We start from the raw sequence: 27,910 nt of genomic DNA on the forward strand, positions 1-27,910 counted from the left end.
GAGTCTTAAAATAATTTTAGCATAATGTCACAGGTCCATTTAAAAAAAAAAAAAAAAAAAAAGCACGTGATGCGCTGAAAGCTCTGCAGATCCCCTGTAAATTGGAATGCGGGGGCTGCACCAAATTCAGCATACTACAGGCAATGTGTCATTGCAACTTGCAATATTACAAGGTATTTAACATAACAATGCTCTATATATTTTAGGAAATATTTAGCATAAAAAGCAAGTTTTTAAGGCACTTTTTTACCCCTGGACATGTAATACCACCCCCCCTCCCCCTCTTTTAACTATATGCTAGACATAAATTTGAAGGCATTGGCTGTCAGGGTTATAGACAAGTGTTCTAAGGCTGATGCCACACGCTGTGTATTTTCTCAGCCTCAAAACGTCGCACAAGCCACACAGCCCTTGACTATGGCGTTTTTCAGCCTAGTACTGGTGACGTAGCAAATCCTATTTCCCATGGTTCTAATAGTGCGAAATAGTATTTCTGCTATGTCTGGCAGCTGCCTTTGTGTATACACAGAAATAGGTTGCTGTGCAAATAATGGCGTATTTCGCAAACGCTTGAAAAATCCGTGGTAAGGCATTTTCTAGCGTATTTAAGCATTGTGTGGTTTCCTTCGAGTCTTTTCAAGTTATTTCTATGGATGATGATATTGTGCATTTTTCAGCCGCCGAGAGAATTAGAAAATACGCAGCGTAAAAACGCCACTTGTGACATCAGCCTTACATGTTCCTCTGCAGTGGGTCTTTCATGTGTTCCAAAGGAAGAAATACAGCCCAGGCTATTTAGTTACTTTGTACTTACTGAGGTGCAGGAAAGCCCCAAACACAGGTAGAATGTAACGATTTATTCTTGTAGATTGTAAGCTCTTTTGGGCAGGGCCCTCTTCACCTCTTGTATCGGTTACTGATTGCTTTATATGTTACTCTGTATGTAACCCACTTATTGTACAGCGCTGCGGAATATGTTGGCGCTTTATAAATAAATGTTAAGGTAATGTAATGTAATTCTACCTGCATCTGGTGCTTGTCTGCGCTACAAATGCTTACAATCACTTAGGAAATGCAGGCCTGCATTTCTTCCTGCACTGGAATGTATGAAAGACTGAGTGCAGGTAAGGACAGGTAGAAATACTCCTATTTAAGTGCTCTTGATGCAACTTATGTGTTTTCATGCATTTCAGTAGAGATGCAATCAAATCCTAGTGTGTCCAAACTAAGTGCTAACCTTAGCTTAACAAAATGAAGAGGTATCTTTTTTTGGATTAGTAATCCAGACCACAGCAATCAGTCTGCAATTAATGTTATGATTGGGAATGCAATAACAGACATTTTGGCCAATTTTTAATAAAACTGGGAAATATCTAATCTTGTGAATGGGTTCAAACAATTTGCATAGCCTCATGCTGATTCTAATGTGACATGTTTAGAGTACATACATACAAATCTGCAGTACAAAAATTTCAGTTGGTATAGGTTTTACTGAAATTAAAGGGACAGTTCTCCTTTACGTTACATTGTAGTACAGGTATGGGACCTGTTATCCAGAATGCTCAGGACCTGGGGATTTCTGGATAAGGGATTTTCTGTAATCTGGATGTCCATTCCTTTAGTCTAGTAATATTACAAAGAAAAGTGAAATCATTTTTAAAAAATAGATTTGCTTATAATGGAGTCTATAGGAGATGGCCTTTCTGTAATTTGGAACTTTCTGGATAATGGGTTTCTGGATATCGGATCCCATAGGTGTATGTTATAAAATGGCCTATTCGTAGCAAGTTTTCAGTTGTTCTTTATTTTTTTTTATAGGTTTGAATTATTTGTCTATTTTTCTGCTCCTTTGCAGCTTTCAGAAAGGGGTCACTGACCCCAGTAACCAAAAAATTATTGCTCTGTGAGCCTACAGTTGTATGGTTTTTGTTACTTTTTATAGCTTATATTTCTATTCAGGCCCTATCCTATTCATCTCCCAGTTTCTCATTCCTGCCACTGCCTGGTTGCTAGGTTAAATGGACCCTAGCAACTAGATAGCTGCTAAAATCCCAAACTAGAGAGGTGATAAACAAAAAGCTAGTTAATTCAAAAACTGCAAAAAAGTAAAGACAAACTGCAAAGTTAATTTAAAGGTTACATATCCCTTTTATAACTACTAATTTAGAAATCCGTTGATCTGGCAAAATTGCATTACTCCAGTTTTTGACATAAAACAACATTCTGGAATAGAGTGGAGTTAGAAAACAAATTGTTGTTCAGACAATATGGAATTTGTGGCAGAAAACATGTTACTTCTATAGCATTAAAAGACAAATCAGAAATAGATATGTTATTTAGTACACAAGGTACTAAATAACATTTTACTCCCCTTCTGTGAATTCCCACTTGATTTGAGAATATTGTTTGTGCAGGCTGTCATTTTGATCTCATACATGAGCCAATAAGCTCTGACACTTGAGATAAAGTCCATTTAAGGGCTCTTGCAGATGAGCTAATCTTTCATGCATTCCCCTGTTATAGATCTTATATGCAATCCAAAACAAGGGAACGCATGAGTTAAAGTAGCCCATTTTTTTCCCAGTAGTGGCTGTACTCACTGAGCTGCATGGAACCACCATGCAAGCTGAATGCAACTTGCTCGAGGAACACATGAAGAAACACTTTTCTGTAAGAGCCCTTACTTATTTTCTGGGTTAAACAACTACTGCTCTTCAGGGGTAAAGCACAAAGCAGTGCTATTCCTGATGTATAGTAATGGTGTGCAGGTCAACAAAAGGTCCACCTGCCCAACCTGACTCAGCAATCCACCATATTTATAGATCTGCACCTGAGCCATCTCTAATGTCACGAAGGGAGCTGGGTGGAGCAGGCGCAAGCCTACAAAAAGAAGCTGCTGGAGGAGGAAGTGGTGCAGAGAAAGGTCATGAGCAGGAAGGGTGGAAGGAAGATCTTGGAAGGAAGATTCCATAACTGTACTAAAAAAAAGATTTCATTTATATTTCTTTATTTACAGGTAAAAAAACTGCACAGACATGAGAGCTGCAGTAGAGCAATTTATAACCACATCTCAAACTGCAAAAACACATATAAAATGGCAACTTGTATATCAAGCCTTATAAACATACAAAAACATTTGTTTGCAAATGTCACAGTTTAACACATTTTATGGAAATATTACTTTTTCTTAGAAAAAAAGACCAAAAAACAACAAAATTGCAAATAACATAAACAGCTTGCAAATAGAAGAATACCTTACTTACCATGATTGCTCTCAAGCCTCCAGAAGTTTTATCCTCTTCATAAGCAACATTGACTTTCTGTCCTACGCTTAGTGGCTCTCTGCCTATCACAGCATCACTTGTGAAATAAACTTGGTCATTTATCATTCCATAATCATTACAGAAACGTGTAACTACACCATCCATATTCCTAATCACAGATGAATCTGAAAGAGTAAACATGTAGACTAGAGACAACAACAGAAAGCAAAACTATTTGTATTTTGCATGGCAGCACAGAAATCCGTGCATCCAGCATCAGAACTAGTTAGTAATTAATCCTGTAGAATCAAGTTCTATGACAGTTGTAACCTCAAATAATGGCTTAAAAAGATCAGATGATAGGGAACAGTTGTGGACAAATTTGAAGGTGTAGATTACAGCTGGAAGGCGGCTCAGCCTCTGGGTTGGTACAGTAAGTTCAACCTATAAAATACAGAATTTGTAACCAGATTCTATTTTACGGTTTGGTTCTTCTTTGTTCTCAACGAATACTTTCAAAACAATTTGAATTCTGTATTCTAACGGACACATGAAAGAACATAGGTAACATGCAATTTCTTAACAATATGAAGGTAAACCACAATAAAAATAAAGTTAAAAAAAAATCATTCTGAATAATTTTTATTTCATTAAAGTGTAAGTCTATCTATAAGGAGAAGGAAAGGCTAACTCACTAGGGGGTGCCAAATATTAGGCACCCCCTAGTGGTTGTAATTACCCGATACCCCTGGCTGCACAGGGTAAATGCAGGCGACCAATCCTCTTCCTTCCTTCTCCTTTACATTGATCCCAGAGCCAGCGCATGGGCAGTTGAGTTTTTTCCTTGTTAAAGTTCATCTTTTTACCCTACTGCACATGTGCGATGACCAAAGGAAGAAGAGGAATGCTTGCTCACGTACACCCCAGCCGGCGTGCTCAGTTTAAATACAACAAGAATCCATGTTAAAATGAGAAGTTTGCCTTTAAAATAGCTTTATTGGATAAAGCCTATTGGACAGATCTAAGCAACACCCATGAATCTTAATTGTGAGGCTAGATTTTATTACTACAGGTATGGGACTTGTTAGTTAGAACGCCTGTGACCTGGGGTTTTCTGGAAAAGAGGTCTTTGTGTAAGTTGGATCACCATGTTTTAAGTCTGCTAATAAACTATTTAAACATTAAATAAACACAATAGGATTGTTTTGCCTCCAATGGATTAATTATAGGATTGATTAATTATTTAAAGGATTATATTTTAGGTGGGATCAAGTATAAAGTACTGTTTTATTACAGAGAAAAGGGAAATTGTTTTTTAAAATCTGAATTATTTGATTAAAATGGAGTCTATAGGAGATGGGCTTCTCATAATTTGGAGCTTCCTGGATAACAAGTTTCCAGATAAGGGATCCCATACCTGTATTTCTAATTGCTCATCTTTGTATTCAGGAAATTCAGGAAATTGCCTAATTGCTAGGGTCAGGGAGCAAAGTAACCAAATAGAAGTTTAAAGAAAGTTGGAACAATTGGAAAGTTAAAAAGCTGATAACCAGAGAAATGAATGTTTACAAATTATGTGTGTTTCATGCACAGTAGCATTCTGAAAAGCAGAAGGCTTTGGGTTAGTGAAGTGAGTAGACAAAAATAACTCTCAGTTGTTCATTGTCTTGCTTTGAGACTTTATAAAATGTATGCTTTAGAATCAATAGTTTTCTGGAGAATATGTCATCTGCATTATTTTACATAATATTAGATCTTGCTCCCAACATACCAAAGGGGTGCCAATTGCACATTACCTTAGTGTACCCTGAAATACCCTAACCTTGTGGCCGATTAGCAGATGAATACAAGGCACAAAGGGGCCCTGTATGTAAAAACACATAAACTGGTCCCTCAATGACAACTAGCATCCTTCAGCAATTCTGGCAATGTCTGATAGGCATAAAGGACTGACACCCAGTGCACTGTACTGTTTTATTCAATAATACAGCACTTAGGTTGCTCATGCAATATACAGCTACCTATATAATTGTATTCATAGAGGTTGTGTACACTCATAGTATGCAATGCAAAGTTTGTGCTGCAACCTTAAATATAATAATAACACAGACCACAATAAATAACAGTGTCTTGAACTCAACAGTACATTGCCCTTCAATCATTTCTTCAGCCAAAAGCATTCCCAGCTATTGTACATTAGATAAGACTAAGGCCGGATACCTGAACTAGATTTTGATTTCTCTTCTTCACCAGCTCTTCTCCAGAAGAAGGAACCCACCCTGGAAAGTACGCTGATCATGGCTCTTCTTCTCTGTATAGGTCCCTATAGATGTATTCATAAGTTAAAGATTTTTTAAAAAACAGACAATTACCATAGAATACCAAAAACAGCCCAATTGTAGAGTGAAAAAAATCTAAAATACATGTGGAAATATACCTTCTCCTACCCTTTTCAAACCTGGAATCACTGCCCATGGCAAGTGCCTGCTCTCCAGTGACACCCAACTCTGGAATATTCTATGTCCATTGCATACTAGGATGACTGTCATGCCTACTGTATACAGGTTATTGCAACATTACTTAACATGTGCTGCTAGCCCCTGTTTACAGTACCTAACATGAAGGGGGTACTTGTATTACCAAATATTGGGCCAGAAAACACAGGTGGATGTATAGCATTAACCCAGACATGCCAGTTTAATTGTGACGTAGAACATGGCCAAGAAGTGCCAATAATATCACAGCAGAAATGGATTCATAATATTAAATTAACCTGGACTTGCCAGTAACATCACGGCAAAAACTGGATTCAAGACAACGCATTCAGAGCAAAAATGAGGCCCTAAGCAGAGTTGGGATTTTGCCCCCCCTCTTTTTTTTTTTCATTCCTTATATCTCCATTGCCCATTTATTCTGACCCCCTTATGTGCACTACCCATTAATTCATTCCCTTTTAGGTTTTGTTCTATCAGGTTCAGGACCATTCAAACTGCCTATTTGTTTCAGAACAAAGCTTTTCTCTCTCTCAGCATTAAACATGAGGCGCAATTGGACAAATACAGGCTCAAAGTTAAAGGGATGGTTCACCTTTAAGTAAACTTTTAGTATGTTATAGAATGGCCAGTTCTTTTAAACCGGTCATCACTTTAAATTTTTTTTATAGTTTTTGAAATATTAGCCTTCTTCTTCTAACTCTTTGCAGCTTTTAAATGGGGTCACTGACCCCAGAAACCAAAATACTATTGCTCTGTGAGTCCGTTTTATTGTTTTTACTTTTTCTATTCAGGCTCTCTCCTATACATATACCAGCCTCTCATTCAAAACACTCCGTGATTACTAAGGTAATTTAGACCCTAGCAACCAGATACCTGCTGAAATGATAAACTTAAGAGCTGCTGAACAAAAAATTAAATAACAAAAAATGAAGACCAATTGCAGGTTGTCTCAAATTATTGCTCTTTATATCATACTAAAACAGGGGTCTCAAACTCACGGCCCGCGGGCCATTTGTGGCCCTCGGTACAGTATTTTGTGGCCCGCACCAACGCCTTCTTAAAAGCAAGGAATGGATCGCGATTTTTATTGCGATTCAAGGGATAATGCAAGGCATGGCGGGCGGGAGCTGCTGATTGCGGAAATGACGTTATGCCATCATAACCGTTATTATGGGAAGACATTCTGTGTGCACAATTAGCTCCTTAGCAGCTAATTGTGCACACAGAACGTCTTCCCATAATAACGGTTATGATGGCATAACGTCATTTCTGCAATCAGCAGCTCCCGCCCGCCGTGCCTTGCATTATCCCTTGAAAGCCAATTTTTTGTGAAATCCCTTATGCGGCCCAGCCTCATCCTGACTTTGCCTCCTGCGGCCCCCAGGTAAATTGAGTTTGAGCCCCCTGTACTAAAAGTTAACTCAAAGGTGAACGACCCCTTTAAATCTCCTGCTTTTAAAAAAAAAAATAAAAATAAAAAATAATCTGTTCTAAATGCTGCTCCTGAAAACCTGTCATGGCCCCACAGTGGGTATGCTGAATGTGACTGTATTAACCCTAGGTATGATGTACACATAGATGAGTTGTATGTGTAAGTAGAGTTGTAGTAAAAGTTCCTCGTGGATGTGTTAAACTACATTTAAAAAAAAACGCACACTAAAAAGCAGCTCTCCTGCATTAACCCCAGGGATGATGCACACATGGGTATTTTAAACTACAACTCTATGAAACCACCACAGATTTGAAAGTTATAGTTTAACTATCAACCTCGGAAAACATGCCAGCCCTACCCCCTCCAACATACAATTACATTACAGAGTAGTACAAGTGACTATCACAGACCAAATGCAGACGAAAAGAGTTTGCGGTGCTGACAGGATGGGGTGAGTGGGCGTGCCGCTACTCCTGCCTGGACCTTCTTTTCCATTCTCTACCAAGTCCCATTGCATCCTGGGTATTGTAGTTTTGGACTAACCTTGGAAGCAGGCAAGAGTTTAATAAAAACTACATTATCCAGCATCCGTTGGTCAGACCGACTGAAAAGGACAGCACCTGGCAGGGTTGTCAGGGTGGGCTGATTCCAAACTAACTTAGTTTTTAAAATCCAAACCCATTAGGGTACATATTTAGACTAGTTTTGAGACCTTTGTTGGGTTTGTATTCTGACAATTTTGATATTACAACTGCAATACTCTCCAAAATGTTATTCCAGTACCTGTTCCTCCTATATATTCCTCCTGTTTTTCTGAGCCTTTCTAAGTCAGGCAGTGTCCAGTGCATGCTGGGTAAATTAGCTTTTTTTTTTTAAATCTGTTGCCTGCTTCCATAATTAATCTAAACCACAATACTCAGGATGGAGTGTGGGTGCAGAATGAAGCTTCCTATTGTGCAGTAGCTCCAGAACATCAATTCAATCCCTGTCAGTGCTGGAATCTGCTTCCAGCTGCATATAGTGGTCTTTAATTGCCACTCAATTGTACTACTCCATAATGTGACATAGTGGAGGGTAGTGGGCTAGCAGGTGTTTCTGAGGTTAATAGTTAATCTATAACTTCAAGGATCTGTGGGAGTTCTTCAAGTTCTAGTTTAACACACCTGTTATATATTAACAGTTTATGTAAAACTGAGCATAGCATTAAATGTGCATCAAGACTGGAAAGTGCAGGAGATGCAACTTTAAACCTGCATTGGGGAACAGAAATATGGAATAATAGGGAAGAATGCTGAAACGGAACAAAAGTTAATTGGTGAAGGGGGAGAAATGAAGGCTGGCAGAAGGAGTGAGAATTTTTTTACAGTTTCTGCCCAAACTGTACCTAAGGGATATTGAACTATAGGTCTCCCTGCAAGGGAGAACTGCTGAACTGTGGACAAAAGATAGTGATACACATGAAGGTCAGTACCCGACTGACATAAAAGGGGGTAATGGTCCTCATCAAACCCTCCATGGAGGTTCAAGAACGGAAAGAGCACTGGCTGGTCACCTGCTCCATAGTGAGAATACAGGAAGGTTGGGTATCAGTGAGTATCATAAACCTAGGTACAAAGCCAGTGACTATTCCCTCCAATGTTGTCATTGCTGAAATGCAGGGGGCCTACTGTCTGGAAGCTCCCAAGGCACCCAATTGCCCACCTAAGTTCCAAGAGAAGTGGGACATCCTTAATCAGCTGGAGTTCTGAAGTTTGGACTAACAAATGCCCACTGCACCTTCCAGGGGCTAATGGAATGCTGTCTGGGGGACACGAACTGTTGTACAGTTCTTATATACCTGGATCATGTGATTTTTCCAGCTCATTTGAGGAACATTTGCTACACCTGGATGATGCAAAGCGCCCCTAGACAAACCTCAGGAGAGGAAGAGAGCTGAGAAGGGATGGGAGCACTACTTGTTTTCTTCCACAGCAAACTATTGTAACTGAGTGGGACCAGCCACTAAGAAGGACATTCAGTTAAGTGTAATAAGCAAAAGGTGTTCAGCTGCCATTGTGCCGTGGCAAACCTTTATATAAACTGTTATGATGTTTAGATATTAGGATATAAAATGTGATGTGAAAGTGGTGGTGATTGGCAGACGTGTCTGATTTTCAAAGGGGAGGAGTGTAATGAGGTGAAATATGTTTTGTTTAAATGTTCAAGCTTTTAATAGAACAGGAAGTAGATAGGAGGTGCCCTTTTTGACAGTGAGGAAACAGGGACAGCAGCTTTTGGTAGGGACAGGTAGGCCTCAGGAAGAATACAGTGATCCAGAGAAAGGCATTAGTGGCCACCAGGGTGTCCTGTGTGTCTGACATTCAACTACTGAATAAATGAAAAAGTTGTTTTCACGATTGAGTCTTCCATGAGTCTCCTTTAATTTTACATAGCTGATCAACTTTGATTGGCCACAAAAAAAACAAAACAAATGTTGAATAAATCCTTGTGACTTTCTGCATCAGTGTATCATCTGCAAGTGTGATCAGAATGGTCAAGTTAGGCTAATGCCATACCATGCGTATGGCATATATTTTCGGCAAGCCAAAAAACGCTTGCCGAACACATGCGCCATACCGTCCTACCTATGCCTACACCCGAATGAATGGAATATGCTCGGATGCAGGCACATATAGCTGATATCCACATAAAAACGCAAGAATTTGCATTCTCTCATGTTTTTATGAAAATTTCGGCTACATGTGCCTGCACCCGAGCGTATTCCATTAATTCAGGTGCAGGCACAGGTTGGATCATATGGTGCTTATTTTTGGCAATCGTTTTTTGGCTTGCCAAAAATACGCCATGTGCATGGTGTGGCATTAGCCTTAAACTTTCACCCATAATTTGCTGTGGCAGTTGCTTACCACTCATTTGCTATCTATGCTGCATCAAATTGGATTAAATTGGTATGCAACATGTAGTATTGTCTGTCCAAATTTCCTTAGATTGCATTGCAAATTTAAAAGTTCTTAAATATGTTGTAAATATTATCTTACCTACATAGAATTATAGGTGCAGAGAAAATACTAGACTGTGTAAAGCCTTCTCTGTTTTGTTTTAATTTTAAAAGTCATATCAGTCATGCGATATAGCATAGTCAGAAGTGCTGTATACATGGTAGCTTCTATATCTAGACAAAATGCTTCCTATTTCTACTTTTGAAAGATATAGATACCTATAGATAGAAAATTATGGGTAATGTTGACAAGTCAGAAATCATAATTGCTCAAATGCAATTCGTTAACAGTAACACTTTGATTGTTTGTGTCCTGGTATGGGATCTCATTAAAATTCAAGAGGCATCCCTGTTGTCTGGCTTACGTACAAATTCCCACTGCCTTTGTCCTGAATGTGAATAGATCCTTTTCTCTAACAGAGTAGAGTAGAAGGACAAAACTTTTCAAAGATAGCATGAATCGCTAATCACAGAAAATAGCAAGCCTGTGGGTAGCTTTTAGTCTGTGCACCATAACCATTTGTAAACTTTTGGAACACAGGTATGTATAGCTTCATCCAAAAAAAAAAAAAAAATCCAGGAAACTGTACCCTTTTGAAGTAACTTTTATCTGAACATTTATGTAGCAGAACTACAAGAAGTCTAGTTTGTGGGAACTGTGATGTTATGGCTAGTTTTATCCATGTTTATCTGTTTCTAAACTTGCAGCTTTTTTCTACTATACAGTATTGCTATCTGCCAACAGAACAAGGTTGATTTACATTTTTTAAGACTGCTGAAACCTGTTAATTACAAAATTCTGATTGCTCAGTTTGTCTATGTCTTTGGCTATTTAGATGACACTATAACTTTACATTTTTTTATCCTTACTATAAAGGCAAGTGTACACACAATGTATTCTATGGAAAGCATATAGATTGTTGATTTTAGTAGGTATAGGGCACTCTTGATGTTTGGAATTAATATAAATGGCTGATTAATTATTATCTCAAAAATAATTGGTGAATAATTAATTACAAGGCTAAATATGTGGGCAAAGTCTTTATTTTTTTCAGCACAATATGACCAGAGAAGAAGGGTTAATTGAAGAATATGGTTATGATCGAATGGCTACTTTAGAACTGGGGAAGCAAGATAAGAAAAATCGCCATACAGATCTAAAGTCCAGTGATATTCAGCTTCATGAGAGGCTTAAGCCATGTACTGGGTACAAAATGTGGATGTTTTCCTTGCTGATGGGGGTATGTATTGGTAACACACATATTTTGTCATTAGATAAAAAGTTATGTATTGCTTTTAGAATTTCCATTTCATAATTCCTTTAGGACAGTTGTATAGCAGACATGCATATTTAGACACTTAAGAAACTAAGAAAACTATTTTCCCTTATGTCTGCACAAAGCAATAGAAAGGTGAATAAGACTACAATGCAACAAACAGAGACTGGAAGTATAAGAGTGAGCTTTAATCTTTCCCTGTTAACACATTAGCCATTATTAAACAACAGTGCTCATAACCTTCAGTAACAGCTTTAAGCTGTATGGATATCCAGCAAATTTGCTGGTAGGGTGTCAATCCAATGTTATTTAGCATATACATTTTACTATAGACACAATTCATCACTGGGACAATAAAAAGGGTCTTCAAAAGAATACATGGCACCAAAGGCATTTTGAAATGCTGGATTTGTGTCTTGTCTAATATTTTCTAGTCCCATTCTTTTAGTTGTACTCTTCTATTGAAAAACAACCATGAGTACCTCTACATATACAATTTGTTTCACACTTCTGCGATACATTTTTGGAGGGTATGAATTGCAAAACTACATTATTTATATAGATCTGAATGGTAGATGTGGAAGAAATGGTAAATTGATGGTAGGTGAGCATCAAGCAGAGCTGGAAGTAGGGGTAAACAGCAGAGGCATGTGCCTTGGGTTCAACAGTGGGGGGCACTAGGACCCTAGGCACTTACCTCTGCTGCCTGCTTTAAACACTGTCCCTGGATTGCCAGTTCACCAAGCAGAGTGGTGAAAAATGGCAGGGGGCTTACTTTTGGCACGCTTTGCTTTGGGCCCACCTCCGGCAGCAAGTTACACAGACCAGAGGCTAAGTATTGTTTTGTACATTTTTTTGCTATTTAATGCCATAGTTATCTCAGAATACAGCTTCTTATAGTGTTAATATGGCAAAGTAGCAAATACCATTCATGCAAAAATAGCAGTGGCTTTTATACCAGCAGTTTACATTTTCTGCCAAAATATAGGCACTTTTTTTTTTTTTTTACAATGGAAAAAGTCTATATTTCATCATAGAGAAATGTACTTAAAAATATTGAGCAAAAAAATGATCTCGGAATGTTATTGTCCATATTTTTAGGCTCCTCTACAATTTCTGTAATTGTAGGGTAAAGCTGATTTGCTTCTCCCAGGCAACTAGTATTTCCACTGGATATTTGTAGTAGATTAAAATTGTAAATATTACTACAAAGCCCATTACATAATTGCCATAATTGTACACATACCTAGTTTGGGGTCTAAATTAATATTTTGTATTCCACCAGTGAACTGCTGCTTCTTTCTGCGTTCCCTCATACACACATCAAGAATTTGTCACTTTTCCTTAATTTATTTATTCTGTAGCAGTAATCAAAATACCCTTAAACTACATTGTTCATTTTGACACCTGCTTGAAATCTTGCTCCCCATGGGTGGCAAAACACCCAAAAATATCTTTACATTGAAAAGCCTTGAAATCGCCTGTTTAGAGCCAGTTGAATTGCTTAATCATGCAAGGAAGCATTTTTTTAAAGGGTTAAACTAATAGAATGTGGGAATAATACAATGATAGAATATAAATAAGTACAAAAATATAACCACATTTATGACTAAGAGACATGAAGGAGGAGGTCCCTGTACAATACAGCTTAGAACTTACTGTTATGGGGAGAAGCAAATGGTTTGTAAAGGGGAACGAAACAAAAAAAAAATAATTGTTGTAAACTTACTCAAACTACAGTTTACAGTTTTCTGACATATTTGCATTTTTAGGCTGCTAAAAATTGTAAAGTAACAAGGGCTTAATAAAGCTAGTAAAGAATAGGATTTGGATTTTAAATTTAGTTTAATGACTGAAAAAACAATTTTGTAAATGTTCTTGCTGTTTAGATACTGGCCTTTTAACACATGAGCAGCATGAGCTTTTGAATAGATTTTCTTTAATCACATATTACAATTATGGATCTTGTATTACAGAGCTGCCTTATTGCTACATCTGGATTTTCCCTTTATCTTGGCAATGTCTTTCCCTCTGAAATGGACTACCTGCGTTGTGCTGCAGGCTCTGTAAGTATTCTAATGAGGGCCTTTATTCTGCCCTTTTCTGGCCTTATTTATGATTTTGTCCTTTCTTAATTAACTTCACATGGCACCCAATTGACATTGTTATGGCTAGTGCTCCTCAAAGTTGCTGCTGTCCTCTAAAGTGGGTACTATGCAGTTCTTCAATTCTAACATCCACCCTACTAGGGCTAGATTTTGATCACTAGGGTTATCCTAGTGATCAAAATCTAGCCTAGTAGTTATTTTAACCCTTGGGTGTAAGATATTACAAGGTATAACATAAGGTCAATTTCTAGTAACCCACTCCAGTCAATTAAATGTTTGCTTTCAAACAGCCAAATAGTAAATATAATTTACAGTGATGAAGGGGGACTGATTTTTATCTGCAGGTATTGGGCAGAGAAAAATGAATGGTTTACAATACAGGAAAATACTGGAACAGAAACAGTTTGTGTTGGGCAAAAAGTATGTGTTATTGTGTGTGCTGTTTGTTTAGTGAGAGACTTTGGACAACAGTCTTAATATTTTTGCAAAGCATATTAAAGTGAAAAAAAATTGTATATATTTTATAGAACTGTTTGGGGATTGTTTATTTTATTAAATGCATCTGCATTTGGTTAAGAGTGTTACTATGTTCCCCTGCCCTATTTATGCTTCTTAGGAAGTGGGAATGTGTCATAAAAAGATCTAGTTTGTCTCTGTCTCTTTCTCTTTTTGCTGGAATCATTTTTTAATAGAATTAAGCTGTATTATGAAACATCTGCAAGAGTTGATCTTCACTTTTGTATTGAATGTCCTGAAATATGGGTTCTGTCTTTTTTTTGGGGGGGGGAGGTTGTTGCCTATTAGCCTTAAAGTGATACTGACACCAAAAAATTTCTTATAAAAATATGAACCTACTTCCAAACCTACCTATAGGTCATATAGTCCTGTTTCTCTACATAAATCCTACTGAAGATCCTGAACCCGACTGTCTGGCAACCGACTGTAGCTTCTCAATCTGTCAAAAGGACTACGTCATAAACTGTGAGGATTCAGCTTGCTGTTTGCTTCAAGGAGCTCCCCCTCCCTTCCTCCCTCGCATAGCATCGTATGGCTTTGTGAACTAGATAGCAGGCAGGCTTGATCTTTCCATTGCCTGCCTACTTCAAAGGGCTGTGCCCTCTCTCTGCTCTTCCCACCGAGAAATAAATAGCAGGCCAGCTTAAGCTTTCCCGTGCCTGCCTGCCTGCTTCTAAGGGTTCTCCCTCCCCCCTCCCCACTACACATAGACAATGGAGCTGAGCTTATGTCACACACTGGCTGAAAGCAGAAGGTGCGTTGCAGCTTTGTGATTGGGCATGTTTATTCACTTGGGAGGCATTTCAATTAAAACCCGGAAGAGGGGAACAAACATGGCTGCTCCGTGGGTCTGTAATTTGTGCTACCATAATTATTAAGCGAAAAAACTTTGCAGATTTAGTTTATAAGGAATTTAAAGCTGATACAAATTAAAACACAACAGCAGGTGTAAAAAAATGTTTAATGGCTGTCAGTATCACTTTAAAGTTATTTTATGTACATTCGATATAAGGGGTAATTGCCTTGTGCCTTCCCACCATTATGTCCTAGGCAAGTGTCTCTTCTGCCTGCCCCTAGTTCCAGCCCGGCACTAAACACTATGCAGTGGAGTACATACAAAGCTGTTTGAGTATTTTTTTTATTTTTTTCCAATTTTATTTTTAAAAGGGGCCACAGAATCAAGAAAAGACATCTGCTATGCCTAAATTCGCAACTTATTTGCACCCAGGGAATCTTGTGCTAATACTTCTGGTGCCATGCACATCAGCATGCCAAAAAGCATACAGTATGCACCCACATAGACTAACTAAAAACAACTTATGCATGATTTGCTAATGTGGACACTAATTGGAATCTGCATCTGTAAATCAGCCTGTGGTGCACACTGTTTAGTGTGCATTCTCTAACTGATTGCGGGTGTTTTTGACCTTTGCCTTTTGATTTGTAAACCAGCCCTTATATTTGTTACTCTGTATTAGATAGCAGGTTTGGTTAAAACTGCAACAAAGCAGCTCTAAATTAGTACAGGTATCGGACCCCTTATCCAGAAACCCATTATCCAGAAAGCTCAGAATTACGGAAAGCCCGTCTCCCATAGACTCCATTATAATCAAATAATTCAGAATTGTAAAACTGATTTCCTTTTTCTATGTAGAAATAAAACAGTACCTTGGAATTGATCCCAACTAAGATATAAATCATACTTATTGGATGCAAAACAATCCTATTGGGTTTAATTAATGTTTTATTGATTTTTTAGTAGACTTAAGGTGTTGAGATCCAAATTACAGAAAGACCCCTTATCCGGAATACCCTTGGTCCCGAGCATTCTGGATAATGGGTCCTATACCTGTACCAATAAATAAATATCATTAAATCTCTGCCAAAGTATCATTTGGAAAAGAGAGTTACATAGATATTGCAGAAATAAAAAAATAATGTCAAATATGCTTGCAGTGTCTGCCTTCAGCGGTTGTCCATTTTGCTGTGCTGAAAAACAAAGTTAATGTGGTAAGTGCTTAATATTTAACAAATTCAGTGTTTGTTAAAGCAGTTTTTCTGTTCTTCAATAAAGTGAATAGCAAGGTGGCTCAAGAGCCTTTAATATGAATTCATTGAATAGTTCTTGTGCTGAACAAGGGGGTATACGGGTATACTGCCGCCCCTTTAACAAATAAAGCAATATATTACAGTTTTATGCTTGACAAGGCACAACAGAGAAAACATTTCATATTTTGACTTAGTATATATGTTCTGCTGATTCTTCATACTTATGCACTAATTGCTATTCTCACATGCACAGCTTATACCAGAATGTTCACGTGCCTTTTTGTGCAAGTGCTTTCCTGCTTTTAATGGGGTAGTTTAACTTAAATTACCTTTTACCATTGTGTACACAGTGGTATTCTAATACAATATGCAGTTTGCTGTCCAAGTGTTGGATTTAGAATATGGACTGCTAGCTGGTGCTTAATTACCTTGGAAATAAGAATGATAGATCAATAAGGGAAGGCCTGAATAGTAATACTGTATAAACATTAATACATTTGAAGCCTCGCAGCCTTGAAGTCTTAGAACAGAACATTCTATAATATACCTAAAGTAAATTTCAGTAAAGGGGTAGACTCATTTTAAGGTGGTAGCTGAGAGCAAGAAATCAACCAGAAAGAAAATTTTAATAAAAAGGACAAAAGTGCACCAGGTGCAGTACATGGCTGTATGCACTGATAAAAATAAAAGCACAGATGTTTTGGGGCTTTAATTTTCATTTAATAGACCTAGTAGCTTCATTGATGCTCTTCTGAGACAATGTTTGCATCCCCTAAAAAGAGCTGTATAGTGTTTGGTAATGTTTTCATTTAAGATCTTCTAGATTTCCCAGTATGAAATATACGTGTGTATGTTATTTATTTTTCAGATGTATCATTACCAAATATTATTTGTGTCAACATTTTCAATAACTACCACTTGTTTGATTTGGTTTGGATGCAAACTCGCTATAAACCCAACAGCAATCAATGTAAGTATCAAAATATTCCTTTGAATTTGTATATCAAGAGACATAGGGGCTGATTCATCAAAGTACAAGTTCCAATCCCGAAATGGGTAAAATTGGATACGATAATTTCTGATGATCGCAAATATCACGAAAATGCTTAGGAAAAAATCACATTAGTCACAATAATATTGTATTGGCGATCCGAAAGTCACTAAATTTTCGTATCTGAACGATAGTAAATGGCAGGAAAACCTTTCTGACTTTGTGCATGATTTTGGAAGCCTCCCATAGGACTCAATGGCACTCTGCAGCTCCAGCCTGGCCCAAGGAAAGTCACGATACCGAAGCTTGAATGAATCCGAAACTTTCATACGTTTTTTTCAATACGGTTTTGTTGCACAAATTTTGTCACAAAAACGAAAAAGTCGCAGAAAATACACTCGAACAGTACGAAAAAGTCAGACTCGAAACGATCGTACTTTAATAAATCTGCCCCATAGCATATAAGGCTGCCTGCTCCCCCTTTCATCCCTTCTTTTCCTTTTCTTTTTCTTTCTTCTAAACTCTGTATTATTAGATGTGGCCTACTGGAAGTCCTGTATTTGCCTGTTCTGCAGCAGGGGGTCATTACAGTGTGATTAGTGATTTATGTCCCAATATACTCTTGCCTTCCACCTTCATAAATAAAGTACAATGAGCATGTAGGGATGTTTTAAATTCATACTTTGTACAAATGGTTTTGCCTACACCATTCTATTTGATTTCTGTATGGCATGTAAAAGTCAAAAGAGCAAAAGCACAGGGAGCATTTTATGTGAACCTACCTTGTGATTTGGTATTTGATGGGCTAACAATCTAATTTTATTTTATGATGATTTTGATATTTGGTGATAATGGACTTTTTTTTTAATGTAAGCACTCTCATGATGTTTTGTCTCCACGTTAGAGCACAATATTAATGGTCTGCATGACTGTTAATGTATCTCATCAGTGTATTGTTTAGTATGTAAAACCCTTGAACTAATTAAATGCACATGTGTTTAAGGAAGATTATGCAATCACTTGGAGTTTCCTAAATGACTGTAAAATCGAGATAATTACACCAGAAAAGTGTGGGCTCCACTCTCTTTTTATTTACTCAGTATGTCCTTATTTTTTAATGTGGGTCCATAAACAAAATATTTACATAAACCATAGTATTGATAGCTTTTCCATGTTTATATATATATATATATATATATATATATATATATATATATATATATATATATATATATATATAAACATGGAAAAGCTATAGATAATCTTATAGATCATGCTTGAAAAATTTTACTTCCTTCTTTAAAGTTAGGAAAATACTCCAAGGAGAAAGAACACTGATCATTTTTAAGTAGAAAATGTAACTGTTTAAAGCTTATCACAGCATGTTGAGGAACTCTTTAATAGTACAGATTCTAATACTATTTACTACTGATAAACATAACAAAATGCCAAAATTGGTAATAGGAAAAAGATGTTTCTGACTCTTATTTTAGCTGTGTGTTTGCTTTTGTGCAGATAAACTTTAATCTGATTCTTCTTATTCTGATGGAAATTCTTATGGCAACAACAGTAATTATCTCTGCAAGATCAAATGTAGACTGCTGTAAAGTACAGAGAGTAAGTATTTATGTGTTAATAAAATGTGGATATATTTTGAGTAGAACACTTTGTAATAATACATTGGAAAAAAGAAAGAAGATAAGGACTGGGGTTTTAAAATTGAACAAAGAAATACTAATAAAATAGCCAAAAGTTCAATTTCAGAAATATGAGGTGCTAAGTTTTACTCAGAGTCTTTTCCCCCAGCAAATTTGCACTCATGGCAGTCATGGATTCGCAGCAAAATTCCGCATTTCAGCATCGGCGAATTTTTTCACAAAACTCTGCAAGAAAAAATTCATTGAGACAAAAAAGTCACCAAGACAAAAAAGTTGCCACGAAAAAAATGCTCATTGACTTAAATGCATTTTGAATGAGAAAAAATGCCCATTGACTTAAATGCATTTTGAATGAGAAAAAATGCCCATTGACATTAATGCATTTGGAGCAAGATAAAAATTTGTTGCGTATAAAAAAATTGTGTATTGACTTCAATGCGCTTCGCAAATTTTACACCGTTTTGCGGATCTTTTTGCAGTTTCGCAAATTTTTCTGCAAAGCAAATTGGGACAGATTTGCTCATCACTAGTGATGAAAGCTTTTGCCATGATTATTAGGGATGCGAACTGAACCCTTCTTTTTCTTATCTGAATCCTACTAAATATGTCTGGAATTTACTGCATCCTAATTATTATAATTAAAGAAGAACAAAATCCACAGATTAAAGGTAGAAGCCCTGGAGAGGCCTTCCTCCACAACTGCACTGGTTCGCCAAACCCCTCTCCCCCCCAGTTTTTTTTTCTGCTGAAAAAAAACAAAAAAAATTAAGCTGTTTTTTACATAAGCTAAAATCTGCCTGTGTATGGCCAGCTTAACAGCTGAGAACCCCCGGAGCGGTTTAGTCGCCCCGAGTTAGATCTCTTCTATCGCGGGCGACTACTAGTCCTAAATGGCTATCCCCTGGCAACAATAAAAGTCGCTGGCGGAAAGCCCTTTGCATCCCATTGTTTCCTGAAGTTGCCTCACTAGGAAACGTTGAGTGTCTTTGGAAAACCAAAGAGACGCATATGCCATCCCACTGGCAAGATTAAAAAAAAAAAACACAGGATACTGCATAATGAACTGAGATGGCTACATACCATTATTTATATGAAAAAAAAAAATTTGCGTGAGAATAAAAATGTATATGGTAGAATACGTTTTTGAAAGGCACTCTAGTCTAATCTAGTATTAAAAACTAAACCATGAAACCGTGACAGCATCCCTTTAACCTTTCCTCGCCTTTTAATGAAATGAGAATTGATTGTGGTATCTAATGTATTGTAAATTTAAAAAAATAACAGGTTACAGAGTTTACATTATTTTTTATCTTAGTGAGCCAGTTGGTGTCCTTGCCTGAAGCTAAACTAGCTAAATGTAACTGATCAGGGATTTTTTTTAAATTTCATTTCATGTGAATGCCAGCTCTTTACTCAGATTCAATAAAATAAGATTTAAATAACATATACAATTAAAAAATATAACACTGAGGTTTAATTTTTTTTTCAAGATTCAAGTTTTTTAGAGCTAACATTCGCACAATTGGAGTTATGGTTCAAAAACTTGAATGTTTGGTATTAAGTTGAAAAAACCTGAAAAATCAAATGCCTTCTAAAAGCTTCCGAGTTTCAATGGGAGTTGTCCTAAGCAAAGTCAAGCCATATTTTCAGTTCGAGATATTAAAGTTTTTGAGGTTTTTTTTTGAGTGTGTGAGCTTGAAAATTCGAGGTATTCAAGTTTTTTTATTCATACTAGTTTTACTTATAAATAAATAAGCAAGCATGCAATATGCAAGTTACTCTGATTTAGAAAAACAAACACAAATTCACAAACTCAGATATTAATAAATAAGCCCATAAACTACTTGCAAGTTAGCTAATTAGATTTAGCGCACAGATAATCTTCCTGAATAATTCACTCCTGCTACCAAAACAGTCACAATAAAAAAAGGAAGGAAAGGGTCTGTATACTGATAAGTATCTACCAAACATGTAGTAGGTTCAGTTTCCCTATTTGCCCTGTTTACTGTAGGTCAACAAAAACCATAGATTTTTTATATTAAAACAACAAGCAAGAAATACTGTTAGGGCAATTACACGTGTACTCATGTTAAACAAAGGGGTTATATTGCCCCTCTAAGACTACACCACACAACAACATTCTTGACAATTCTGTTGATCCTACTTTTTGGCAACAGTTGGGGGACCTGTTTTCAGGAGTGGAGGAACTTGACTAGCCTACACAGAGCCCTTATCTTAACCCAAATGAGTACCTGTAGGATGAATTGGAATTCAGGAAGCAAACCAGGCTTAATCCCACATCACTGCCCAACCTTACTAATGCTCTTGTGGCTAACTGGAACCATATCCAACCAACAATGTTCCTCAGTCTAATGAAAAGCCTTCCCAGAAGAGTAGAGGATGCAGCCATGTCAGCACCAGTTTCATTTTAGTAACTTTGCTTTTGGAATGAAAAATTGGACAGGCAACATCTGAAAATGTTTAGTATGAAACAACCCTCTGTCGTAGTATCTTTTTTTTCCTCTTAATCTTGTAATTATTTGTACATTTTATTCTTTGTTCATTATTTTACTAAATTTAGGGCATGGCATATGGGAGTTGTTTGAAGCAGATTAAATTTCCTTCTCGACTGATGAAATCTTATTCAGTAAGAAATATTATTCTTATTATTACTCTTATTTGTAATAAGACCTTTACATTCTCATACTAATCAAAGCCTAGGTAATGATATTTTCTGCATATATCAAGTTTTTAGAAAATAATTTGCTTCTGCTTTTTATTTTGAACATTCTTTACCATGTTTTTATTATTAGTGGCAACAACATAAGCTGCCCTTGAAAATATCTATATATCCCTTGCCTCACTGTACCATACACAAAATAGACTTTCTTTCCAGAAAAAATATTTTTCAGTAGTGGAGGCATTGTGTAAAGCACAATTTCTTTGGTTGCGGTTGTCCCTTTAATAATTGATCTTTCTTTGATTTGTTGTTTTAGAGGTTTTGGATTTTTTGGATGCTGGCAACTTTTTTTCGATTGTGCTTTTTTTCAGTTTGGATCTTTTGATAAATGACTGCCATTTATGGAAATGAGTTTATTCTCAATTTCTAAAAACTATAAAACCACGAAAATCCAAATGTTAGTAAATCCCCCACAGTGTTCCTTTTTTACCTTCTGTCTTAAATAATACAGTGCTTAACGTAATAAAAGTTGCAAAGTTTCTACTGGTTTAGTTTTAGGAGTAAGTACTGTGCATTTCTACAACAAGTGCCAAATTAGGCCTGTCATACTGCTGGAAGAATACTAAAACTAAATTACACAAAGTTTGTTGAAAATCAGACTGAAAAAAATGTGTATGTTTGTATCCAGAATAAAAAATATCTGGCACATACCAGCACTGCATATGTAGATTATCATTTTACAGTAAATTTCTCCTCAACAACCATCATTTTTCCTAAAGCTAGCCATGTAGAGCTCATTAGTTAGTTGTCAAATGACTGGAACGCCTGTATACCTCCCTAGGCAGTTTGGTTCTTCAGTGACCAAGGCAATTATGTATATAAGGTGATTAGATTTTCAAATATGGTGCATGTATTATCCAAAACCTATTTCTATTTTCTATTGGGTGAACACCTCTTTACTTTTTTTTTTTTTTTTTTTTAGATTGTGGAGGTGATTGTAGGAGTTTGTGCAGTATTTGGTGGTGTTATTGCACTTAACTTTGATGCTCTGTTACACAGTCTTTACCTCTATGTATCCATCTTCTGGGTATTAGCAGCGGTAAGTAAACTGTTTTGGTTTTTGGCTTGTGCATGGTGTTTCAAATTGTTATACCTAAGTTAATGTGAATGATTAAAAGAAACAATTAGGCAAATATTTGATGTTGTCTAAATGAGTAGTAGTGGGTAGCCTGCCATATTCAGTCTTCCCAAGGCACTGCAGGGTTTATGTTTCCTGAGCTAAGTTGCACAGTTTGTCTTCACTGAAGCAAACTTCATGAGATCATGAGATAATATCTGGGTTTGTGGCCTATTTTGGCTGGTTGTGACTGGCAACTATTAAATTGTTTCTTCTTTCTCTACCACTGAACAGCACAGCTAGTCATTTGGTTTTGATATTCATTTTATTTTTCAGTGTTTTCCAAATGCCGTTGTAAGCCATATAGCTGCTGAATATCCCACTAAATGCTTGGTAAGTTTTGAAAGCCATCTACTACAATAACGAATAAATTTTCTGTTAATTAGTGGAATCTGCACACCTTGATCATATTACTTTACTTTATGAATGACTTTTGATTACTTGAAACATATATTTTTTAAAATATGAGGAATCATCTATGAAGTGCCGGGCTCAATAATTGTCAGGAGCAATCCGCTTAGGAGCATTCTGCTTTGTGTGAAAATTAAAGATGGCAGCTCCCTTGTCCACATTGTCATTGCACTGGCATGCCGCGCAGTGATGCAAAAGCAAATGGCCATATTTTTGTACCCTTACCTGCAATTGCCTCATGAGCACAGGTCTTTGCACTGCATGACAAGGCGCAATGTAGGCAGTGTCAGCAGGAGCAGGTTGCCAGGAACCATTTTGGTTTAGTTGGGCTGTATTGTGCCTACTAGTTATGTGTTTTACACCTCTGATTTTTGAATCCAGTAAAAATGCAAAGTGCAGTCAGGCCCCAGACACAAGTGCTGGGTAAAAGAGCACTAATATGTAGTGTATTCAATTTTCTTCATCAGTTACCCTTTGTGTGGCATTCTTGTTGATACCCAAAAAAGTGTTACATAGTAATGCCTAGCTAAGTTTCTTTCTATAACCAACTATATGGGCAGTAACCAATAACAGCCAGTCAGGTATTTGCTTTTGGTTTACTAGATAGATCAAAGTTATTTGCTGGTTGGTTGCTCACTAGTGCAAAATTACCCAGTGCTGTCCCATCTAAGCAACAGAACATCCTACCTTATTCACCGCTCTGCAATGCAAGTCACATTTTTACACGGTGGTCTTGTAAAGAGTGGAAACATTTTTGTAATTAATTATAATGATTTTTAGTTCAGCCACCAGGTGGCTCTGTTGGTAAGGTGAGTGTCCCTGAAGAAGAAGCTATATAAGGGAAGGTAAAGCGAGCCACTTCTTCTTTGGCTGATGAAAAGGTGATAGTGTGTGATGCCAGGGAGCCTAAGGTAGGCCACCTTTAGAAAGGTAACCAGTAGGAGTTAATAGGTGAGATAGTGGTTGGATAGATTTGTTGGAGCTTACTGCAGGTGGTACCAGCCCAGTTAGGGACCCAGAAGGATAGGGAATAGGACACGTGGGGCTTAGAGTACTTGGAATGGAAGGCTGACCCTTCTGCTGAAAGTCTGCTATGGGGAGCAGACTGTAGGGACAGACAAAGAGGATCAGGGAAGTATGCAAGAGGCTGGGGCCTGGTGCTCTGGGGAACCATGATTGTCAAAAGTATGTGGTGAGAAGATTAACAAAGTATCAAAGCTAAACCATACTGGTGGCTGTTAATAAACCTGTTCTTCTGTTCATGAGAAGTGTGTTGTGGACATCCAGCTTATTCATTGTTACAGGGTGGTACAAGTTTCCTTAAGGAAGTATCCCAAGGGACTGAAAAAAAACAGTCTCATACTGCAGGTTACTAGAGCTATATTTGTTATTTATATCTTTAATATCACATATTAAAGATAAAAATAAAATTCTTTTTAACTCAAAATTCATGGATTAATTTCAGTGGTGGGCAGGAGGGAGAACATAAATTTTAGTTATTAGTTTTTAGTATTATTAAAAAAAAATTCTGTGGCCTGCATTTTGTTTTTTTCTATACAAAAACTGATATTTTTACTGGATTCTAATTATGCTAAGACTAAACCTTTTTTTTTAATGCATTTATACATGTTTATTAGGTGGAGGGGCTCATCGTGACAAGCAGTATAACATCTCCCTTGCTGTTTGCAACGTCAGCCTTCCTGTCTTTCAGTATTATAAGGACCATTGACATTTTTAGAATTTACCCGGCAATTGTTACAGTAAGTTCAGCTTTATGGTTCTTGTTCCACAGTAATTTCTTGCATCTCAGTTATGAAATATAAATAATTTGATTTATTCTGAATACATTATTTTGTCCATTGCTGCTAGGGTGGCTGGTTCTTATTATCTACAAACTCACTCGATTTTCAGTTCAACCCATTCCAAACTACAAAAACAAATGGGGGTCATTTTAAAACACTGGGCAAATTTGCACCTGGGTAGTAACCCATAGCAACTAACCAGTGGTTACATTATTACAGCAAGCTGTAGGTTAAACACTTAAAGCAATGATCTGATTGGTTGCCATGAGTTACTGCCCAGGTGCAAATTTGCCCAGTGTTTATAAATGACCCCCAGTCTGTCAGGTTAATTGAGTTAAGGTACAAGGAATCCTTTTTTGCTGTCTAAAATGTTCGGTACCCACCAGTGAATTGAGTTTTTTTCCTGTCACTTTTTGTAGGAGAAAGCATATTGCAGTGTTAAAAAATATTTTAAGAGTCAAGAAAACCCTTATTCAATGGAAGGTGTTAGTAAATTACAATTTCAAGGGCCTCATTTTTTTCAAGAGGAGCTTTACCATATTTTTCACCTTTCCCAGGTATCCGATGGCATACTTAGATTTACTCTACATTTTACTTTAATGCATGGATAATTTTTCGTCTTTGCGAACGATGCCTGGGAAAGGGTAAAGTGGCTTTGCTTATACTTATTTGTGCCTCCTAGTGAATAAGGGTTTCTGTGTCCTTGACAGCCTATAAGAAAGCTTTAAATGCTAATTTTAAGCAGCTTTCCAGTATGCATTCATTAAACTGTTAAAAAGTTATGCGTGAATGTAATTGCTATTGAAAGCTGTACTTGGCTGTATGATTACATTCTCTGCACTCCTGGCTCTGATTCCTGAAATGATGTTGCAAGTAAGTTGAATTAACCGACTGCCCGCCCTCATTAATGTGACCACTTTGCTGTATATCAGGGCATTCACTTAAGGGGAAGCTATGGCAAATTTAGCAATTTAAAGTACAGAAACCTTGTTGTATTCTCCTGCGCAATATTGCCAAAATATGGCCTTACCTCAGTTTAGACACAACTAAAACACTCATCCAGTCTCTTATACAGGTATACGACCTGTTATCCAGAATGCTTGGGACCTGGGTTTTTTCAGATAAACAGATAATTTGGATCTCCATACCGTAAGTCTACTAAAAAAAATAATGTAAACATTAAATAAACCCAATAGGATTGTTTTTACTCCAATAACGATTAATTATATCTTAGTTGGGATCAAGCATAAGGTACTGTTTTATTAATACAGAGAAAAAGGAAATCATTTATAGTGTGGAACTTTCTGGATAATGGGTTTCCGGTTAATGGATCACATACCTGTACCAAATACCATATTGGGGTTGTGGAGCTGTAAGAGTACAGAGAACTGTCTGATCTAAAAGAGTAACTAGCTGGTTGTTTTTTCCTTAAATCACATTAAATGCTATTCTGATTAAATTTCTCTTTTAATCTTTTTTTTCTCTTTTTTTCACAGCATTTTCATGATATTGTTTTATTTCTTCTGATGCTGATCCTGTTAGTGCAGGCCTTGCTCACAAATATCACCATCATCCAATGTGTTCACTACAAAACATTGATGAGAATAGATGATTTATCCTGGAACATGTCACAGGTAGACAAGATGGATTACAGAAATAATGATGTGAGTACTCAGTAACCTTTTATAACGTAAAGATTTTATGTAGTAAGAGGAAATGCCTAGTACATCTTCCTACTATTATGCAGTGAGTGACCCTGCGTCCAGTCCTGTGGGTATAAGTAATGCCAGCAATTGCTTCTGAAGTAGAAGCACCATCCTGCTTTTTAAAAGAGCAGTATGGGTGGAATCAGTTACCCACCAAACCTGGGTTGGGGAACCCCAGTTTTATTTCTATAGACAGATTTTGCATTTGCATTTTTTTGATGCCCTGTTCTCTTATAAAGATTAATGGACCAACATTTTGTCAGATTTTCTACAAAACATTTTTTTTTCAAAACAGTTGAGCGAAAAGTGTTCCCCATTTTATAAAACATTAGCATTTTCAGTTACAGATGGCTTGGGCTCTTTGAACCAATATTAAATGAGAACTATATCCCCAGAATGAATGCTTAACCAACAGACAGATTATATCATATCAAGTGGCCTATTAAAGAATCTTACTACACTGGAATATATATATCACTAAATATTGCCCTTTTCCATACTTGGGACACTACTGAAGCACAGTAATGCATAGGGCATTACTGAACACTAATCTTCACTCCCCCTTACTACTCAATTTGCAGCTTTCATTCAGTATATGCTTAGAATTTGTTTTCTCTCAGAACAACTGGTATAGTCTCTCTTTATGGGCCTCTTTTTTTATACTGGTAATAAAACAGCGATTTTAAAGTGTATCCCATTATTGTGTACTGGAGAATGCCAATGCATTTTTAATTTACATTTGTTATAGGCTGTATTAGCTATTTTGGTTTGCTATATTCAATTATTTCCTAAGCTTTCATTACATTTTATTTTGTTGTGCAACCCCTGACATGAGTCCAAACTCAGACAAATGTGATTGCTTGTTTACAGGTTTCCAACAACACTTTAAGAGAATTTGACAAAGATAAAGCATGGAAGGCAGTAGTGGTACAAATGACACAATAGCAGTGACCGCATCGAAATGCAAGTTACAGCACCAACAGAAGAATATATTTAAAAAGCCTTTATTGAATATAACATGGCTTCGATCTATGACAATGCATCGTTTCAGGCCAGTACTTGGCCCTTTATTATCAAGATGTCAAAAATGTAATGCAAAAATGACAATATCTGCCAGTTCCCTTTTAAGTGAGTGCCTAGCATTCCATGACGACCAACAAAGAAATTATGTTAAACACTGCGTTTCATCATGAAGGAGTGTAATTTTTATATAGTACCTAACCTTTATGTGTGGGAGTTTTCAGGTTTTTTTTTAGGCTTGCTGCTTGAACATTGTAAAACTGCATTGTGGTAGTTCTTAAAAGGGCGCTATTATCAAAATAAAAATGTTTACTTGTTTGACTGTAA

General features: G+C 36.8%; 2 protein-coding genes across 5 annotated transcripts in view; one reads left to right on the forward strand and one right to left on the reverse strand.

Moving 5' to 3' along the window:
• Positions 1–7,690, reverse strand: part of mov10l1 (Mov10 like RISC complex RNA helicase 1) — a 61,840-nt gene extending 54,150 nt beyond the window's left edge. Inside the window, exons 1-3 of one of the 2 annotated variants that reach the window (XM_012959263.3) lie at positions 7,601–7,690; positions 5,484–5,586; positions 3,264–3,448 (exon numbers count right to left, since the gene is read on the reverse strand). In XM_012959263.3, the coding sequence (XP_012814717.2) occupies positions 3,264–3,448; positions 5,484–5,562 (264 nt within the window). In that variant the 5' untranslated portion in view covers positions 5,563–5,586; positions 7,601–7,690. 2 annotated transcript variants of the gene reach the window in all.
• On the forward strand, positions 113–27,910 carry mlc1 (megalencephalic leukoencephalopathy with subcortical cysts 1). Of its 3 annotated transcripts, NM_001079453.1 has the most exon segments (13): positions 10,659–10,729; positions 11,228–11,429; positions 13,442–13,531; positions 16,046–16,099; positions 17,007–17,108; positions 18,645–18,746; positions 21,369–21,434; positions 22,450–22,566; positions 22,921–22,977; positions 24,693–24,815; positions 26,354–26,521; positions 27,434–27,508; positions 27,511–27,904. In NM_001079453.1, coding segments are annotated over 11 exon segments (1,134 nt in total). In that variant the 5' UTR covers positions 10,659–10,729; positions 11,228–11,249; the 3' UTR covers positions 27,511–27,904.

This window comes from Xenopus tropicalis, chromosome 3, assembly GCF_000004195.4.
Source record: "Xenopus tropicalis strain Nigerian chromosome 3, UCB_Xtro_10.0, whole genome shotgun sequence".
Classification (NCBI taxonomy): domain Eukaryota; kingdom Metazoa; phylum Chordata; class Amphibia; order Anura; family Pipidae; genus Xenopus; species Xenopus tropicalis.

What these genes read in the sequence shown, in the direction of transcription:
- mlc1 (XM_018092190.2), top strand. Translation starts at nt 11,250, where the DNA reads ATGACCAGAGAAGAAGGGTTAATTGAAGAATATGGTTATGATCGAATG. An exon ending in GACTGATGAAATCTTATTCA is followed by an intron (nt 21,435 to 22,449) that starts GTAAGAAATATT and finishes TTTTTTTTTTAG; the next exon opens with ATTGTGGAGGTGATTGTAGG. An exon ending in TCTTCTGGGTATTAGCAGCG is followed by an intron (nt 22,567 to 22,920) that starts GTAAGTAAACTG and finishes TTTATTTTTCAG; the next exon opens with TGTTTTCCAAATGCCGTTGT.